This window comes from Narcine bancroftii, chromosome 1 (genome assembly GCF_036971445.1).
Source record: "Narcine bancroftii isolate sNarBan1 chromosome 1, sNarBan1.hap1, whole genome shotgun sequence".
Taxonomy (NCBI): domain Eukaryota; kingdom Metazoa; phylum Chordata; class Chondrichthyes; order Torpediniformes; family Narcinidae; genus Narcine; species Narcine bancroftii.
The window spans coordinates 432,778,314-432,784,313 of record NC_091469.1 but is presented as its reverse complement, the minus strand read 5'-3'; the positions used below and the strand labels follow the sequence as shown (position 1 = coordinate 432,784,313).

Genomic DNA, 6,000 nt, shown 5'->3' with positions numbered 1-6,000 from the left:
AAGTTCAGCAGTGGCAGGGATGACACCGTCTCAACCAGGGACCTGGCACCAGCAGGAGCACCCAGCATTCCACAGCATCCTCCAGCCCAGGACGATGCTGACCGGGCATACATCCCCAGCCCCAGGCAGCTATGGGATGCACAGGACCTCTTCGATCACCAGGGGCCCACATCAGCCGTGGGGGATTAACCTGCCCCCCCACCCATCCAATACGACTCTCATACATTGACCCTGGTCCCCTTGGCCACCCCTCCGCGTGGCACCACACCAGTCACTCAGACCCCTGGCGCTGGCCCCCCCCACTTCCCCTCCGACCGGCGACCAGGAGCCAGTCCTATGACGGTCTCAGAGACTCTGGCAACCTCCAGATCATCTCAATCTGTAAATAGTGTATTATTTTATATAGTGGGTATGATTCGTTGTTACTGCCCCCCCGGGACAAATTTTAAAGAAGGGGGTGAATGTGGTGGTACAACACCGGCCTACTGCAGGGGGCAACCTCTGTACCTGCAGGAGTGTACTGCCAGCCTACTGCAGGGGGCAACCTCTGTACCTGCAGGAGAGTAAAGGGGACAGGACGACGCCTGGCCGGCTGTCAATCAGTCAACCTGAATGGATCAAGCCCCACCCGGTCGGGTGTCAATCACCCACTAGGATATAAGCCTGCGCCGGCCTCCGAAGTCTCTCAGAGTTACTACAGCTACAGTTGTACAGTCTTTCCCTTGTGTGTGTCTGATTCTGTCTAACAGCGCACCACAGACATCAAAGGTGCTGGTGATTCTCTAGCTGTTTCTGGAAAAGTAAGAATGCAACCAAGCACATTCTGCCTGACCCAGTTGGATCATGGAGGAGATGCAATGGAGGATGCATCCAACAGTTGACCATTACATCAAATTATGCAGACGGGTTTAGAAAAGTTATCTAAAATCACAACTGAAAGGAAGGACAGGAAGGGGCAGGTGAATGATTACTACGAGACTGAGGGACTAAAATGTATTTCATTTAATGCAAGGAATATTGTGGGTAAAGCTAATGAAGATAAAACATTACACATAGTACAGGCCCTTTAGCCCATGATGTTGTGCTGACCTATGAGAGACGGCAGCGCGACTCGGGTGGGTGATGGGGAGAGAGGTGCCAGCGCAACTAGAAGGGGGTGAATATGGCAGCACAATTCAGGTGGACTTAAATTTGGGGCAGTTGGCTTTTGTCCTGAAATTCAAAAAAATCCGAAATTCAGAACACACTGTCCCCCAAGGGTTCTGGATAAAGGATTGTGTTCCATGGTATTTCAGGTCAAGTACCCTTCATCAGAACCAGAAATGTGAAGAGACCATCATTATTAAAGTTGTGGAGGAAGCAGCAGGAATGTTTGTGATAGGGTGCAGGCATTGCTTCTCACCACATTGATGCAGCTTGACCTGCTGAATATTTTCTGATTACATTTAAGAAATCTCTTCAAAGATGGCATTTGCTGTGATACTGTGAGGATGTACAATACATCAAAATGCAATGTTTTTTTTTAAATTGATAGTTTCAGCATGGTATTTGCACAGGAAAAGCTAACAATATTGAGAAATGAAATTGGTAATTGGCATGACATTTTTTTCATCTTTGTTATGTTTGCTTCAGAGAAATGGATCGAGGTCATTCCATAGGACCGTAAGAGTACCAGAAGGATCACTGAAATCTCCTTCCTCTTCCATCGACATGATCTACCAGGATCATTGTCTGAAGAGAGCCCACAAAAACATTTAGGATCTCTTCCACCCTGCTGCTCCCATCGGGAAAGAGATACAGGCATATCAAATCCAGCACCACCAGGCTGAGGAACAGCTTCTTCCCAGGGGCAGTGAGACTGCTGAACGACCATAGGAACTGCTCACACTGAGCCATCCAAGACTCTCTTATTCATGAAACAACATTTATTTATTTATTATAGATAAAATACTTGTCCTGCATATATATTTTTTGTCTATATATGTGCAGTCTGACTGTTTTGCCAGGTTATATTGTTTCGTCAGGTTATACTTGTACAGGTAGTCTCCGACTTACGACCATAATTGAGACCGAAGGATTGGTCGTAACTCGGATTGGATGTAAGTCGGATTCACACCACCATGCATGGCTTAACGAGGTCTTAAAGCAACTTTTTAAAAAAAATGTTTCAACAAATTAACCTTTAATGAAGAATTACAACGTATGTACAGTACCTTTAATAAAGAATCTCAATATATATATGATACTTTTAATACAAATTATGTAACTGTACAGTAGTTTTAATAAAGATTGTCAACATTTGAACTTTAATCGGAAGTCTTTTCATCTAGTCTGAATTGACCTAAAATTCAGTGGCATGCATTTCTGAATCAGATTTATCAACTACACCATTGATAACTTTTCCATTTTGTGAATGGTCCCTCGCTATAGTTTAGTTAAATTTGTGCTCTTGAAACTTACAGATCCTCTTACAGCCTCACGTAACCTCTCTTTATCCTTTAAAACCGTTGACACGGTGGAGTGCGACAACTGTAGACTGCGTGCAATATCATTGACCTTTCTACCTTGGTCATGTTGGTTAATGACTTTTACTTTTACCTCCAAAGTTATCGTTTTCATTGGTCTCTTAGCAGATCTATCAGCAAGGGATATGTTTTTCATCTTGATTGCAATGTTTCTAATGTGCCTACAGAATGGCGACTGTGCACGTGGCCCTAAAACTATGTTGCGCAGGCACATATTTTTTTTATAATTTCAGTTGTATATGCAGGTGGATTTAACTCATGTAGGTTGGAAGTTGAGGATTACCTGTACAATCAGTTGACAATAAACTCAACTTGACTTGTTACAGTGACCCAAAATATTTCTTTATTTCAGAACAAAAATGACCTGGGATCGTGAAAATTTTTCATGGCAATTTCCATTTGTGCTTTAATTCAGATAGTATCTACAGTGATGTCAGTTACTTGTAAGGTTTTTTTCTTTTGAAATATATTTGTGGAGGAAGTTTGCACATCTAGTGGTTTTGCCTAAAAAGGCAAAACTGGCTGAAAAAAAAAAGCCCCACTTCTCATATCACATATAACCATATAACAATTACAGTACGAAAACATATGCACCTAATTGAATTTTCATGCAAAACCTGGGACCAGGACAGGGATAAAGCTGACAATAGCAATTGTGAATAACAATTGATACTTATTTTGTTTATGGATGGCTTTTGAGACACACATTAACAATATGAGTTCACAAGTAACTAACTTGTGAACCATGGCACAGGAAGGCTGAAAATTGCAGAAATGCAGTTGTGTAACGTGATGAAAGATTGCTTATCAATAATAAAATTTGTCAGTTGAAGCTGTCAAAATCTTAGCTAGCATGTTGAATATTCAATTTTTTTTTAAAGTGAGCAATGATTGGTGGCTGCAAGGAAGCCTCATTAGCTTTTGGTTGGGTAGTAGCAATGTCAATCATAAAATCAGTTAAAACCTTCAAGCATTTTAGAGAAGTGGTCACTTTATCGAGCTACATTTGAAGGCTGCCAGCAGATTTGTAAATTTCAGCAAAACTAAAATTGAAATATGACTACCTCCAGTCATCCCAAGTCATCATTCCGCCGATATATTATGCATTCAAGATCAGGTTCCCAATCACCTGGCAACGTGTTCTCTTCACCAACTCATCGGTCCTTCACAAAATCAAGGATCTACTCCACTCCAAGAATGACGATTACCTCTGAAAATATTGATCCATTGGACTTTAACCTGATGGATGCCGTAAGTGATGAATTCAAAGCCAACCGCACCAGTGATAAAGACAACCTCATCGAACTGAATAACCGCTTTGTCAACTACATCGAGAAAGTGAGGTCCATGGAGCAACAAAACAAAATTCTTCAATCTGAATTACAAGAATTGAAGGGCAAAGGTAATTCCAGGACCGGGAACATCTATGAGCAGGAGCTTCAGAAACTGCGGCAACAACTCGATCTGCTTACCAAGGAGAAAACCAAGATTGAAATGACAAGAGATAACCTGTTCGATGATGTTGACAAACTCAAAAAAAAGTATGATTATTATTTGCTTCCGTGTTCGTTGAAGATTAGTGTGTGGTGAACAGGAAGTGGATGGTGTTTCCTGTATGCTCCTTTAAATCAAAACTAGAATTTTCGTGAGAAGAAAATCATTCTAATTTTAGATCATGCAAAATAATTAGTGTACCACTTTTCTTTTTTATTTAACTATTGAATGGGATTCCCAAATACACAGAATATTTGAAAACAGTTGGTTGGTAGGCATGTGCATAATATTTGAACCATGTAATGTTGTCCTCATTAGCAATATACAGTTCTTAAGTCAGTGACTTATTTGATGTGGTTTGTGAATAATTGTCTTTGAAAATATATGGTCTAATTTTGTAGTCTTCTGTTCACCAGGTCAAGAATCTAAAGTAACCATAAAAAATAGTAAAATTAAAAATGTCTGGTGTAAATTGATACATTTTCCTTTGTGGGACAGCACAGTGACATAGGTAGCAGAGAAACTACCTCACTGTGCACAAACCCAGGATAAATCATGAACTCAGGTGCTCTTGTAACATGGAATTTTCATGATCTCCCTGTGACCTCATGGATGTTCTCTGGGGTCTCCAGTTCTTCCTCACATCCTAAGGATGTGCAGATTGGTAGATTAATTTGCCACTAAATTTCCCCTCATATTTAGGTGCATGGGAGAATCTGAGGATAATTGTTGAAAAGGTGAGAAGACTTTTATTTTATATTAATATAAATATGTGTTTAACCATTGGTGCATATAGGGTTGTCCAAAGGATTTGTTTAAGGATCAATAATTTGAACAAATGTTCAGATGAAGATTCCAATTTACCAAGAAATATTTATGTCTTATTAGTTAACTTCTGATCTGGTGTCTTTACCATGGTTTGCTCGTTGAGCATAAAAAATAATTTGTGATGTCATATTTATCTTGACAGTAATATGAAGCAAAATCAACCAATAGCCTCCTTTATTTGCCTCCCAATTATTAAATGAATTTGTTTTGTTAATTAAACGTGTTGATCTCATTTTATATGAGTTCGACAGATCAGTCAGATATTCTTCTATATTTTCAAAACTTTGAAAAAATTGTTTTTTTTTGGCTTCAAGAAGAATCTGATATACTATCCTTCATTAATCTTAAATCTTGTAATCAAAATCAAGCATTTTGTGTCACTGAATCCAAAATAAGTTCCCTATTTTTCCAGAACATAGAGATATAATAAGAGATATCAGCTGAAATGTTATAACACTGAATGCATGTGCAAATTGGCCCAGACTTGCAGCAAGAAAGAATTAGCCTTTGAATTACAAAATGCTTTTGTTTCGGCACTGCAAGAAATCTTTGTAAAAACTCTTAACTTCAACATAAATTTCATGAAGCTCCATTATCTTCATATTAAACCCAATTTACAGTGCCCAATTAACCTACAAATTTGCATATCTTTGGGACATGGAGAGAATAGGAGCACCTGGTGGAAACTAGAGTAACTGGAGGAAATCAACCTGGTCACAGGGAATGAGAGAAAAGTCCATTCACACACAAACTATTGTACTCTAATAGGACCTGTGATATCCCACTCCACTTTGATTATTAAAGCCCATTTAAATTTGAACTTCAGTTGCATGTCTGATAGGTCAGCTTTTCAACTCATCTTCTAAATTATTGTCTCCAGGCTGAGGATTGAAATACAACAACGTGAGGAAGCTGAAAGTAACCTGTCCGATTTCAGAGAGGTAAGAACATTTGGAAAGGCAAATTCTGTTATTACACAAAACAGTTGTTAAAATTATTACTTGATGAATTTCCTCATGAAATCCTTCTGTTAGCTTACTGGTTAGTATGCACTAATTGATTAAAGAAATTACTGACAGCATTAAAGTAGCAAACACACAAACTTAAGACAAACCTTTAAGAAAGTACAGAAAAAAATGTACTTAAGATGATT

At 39.1% G+C, this 6,000-nt stretch overlaps 1 protein-coding gene across 1 annotated transcript in view; it reads left to right on the top strand.

The window, feature by feature from the left end:
- Positions 1-3,493: 3,493 nt before the first annotated feature.
- Positions 3,494-6,000, top strand: part of LOC138751670 (vimentin-like) — a 55,959-nt gene continuing 53,452 nt past the window's right edge. Inside the window, exons 1-2 of the mRNA XM_069914253.1 lie at positions 3,494-4,066; positions 5,728-5,788. Coding sequence (XP_069770354.1) covers positions 3,582-4,066; positions 5,728-5,788 — 546 coding nt within the window. The 5' untranslated portion in view covers positions 3,494-3,581. The remainder of the gene's footprint in view (positions 4,067-5,727; positions 5,789-6,000) is intronic.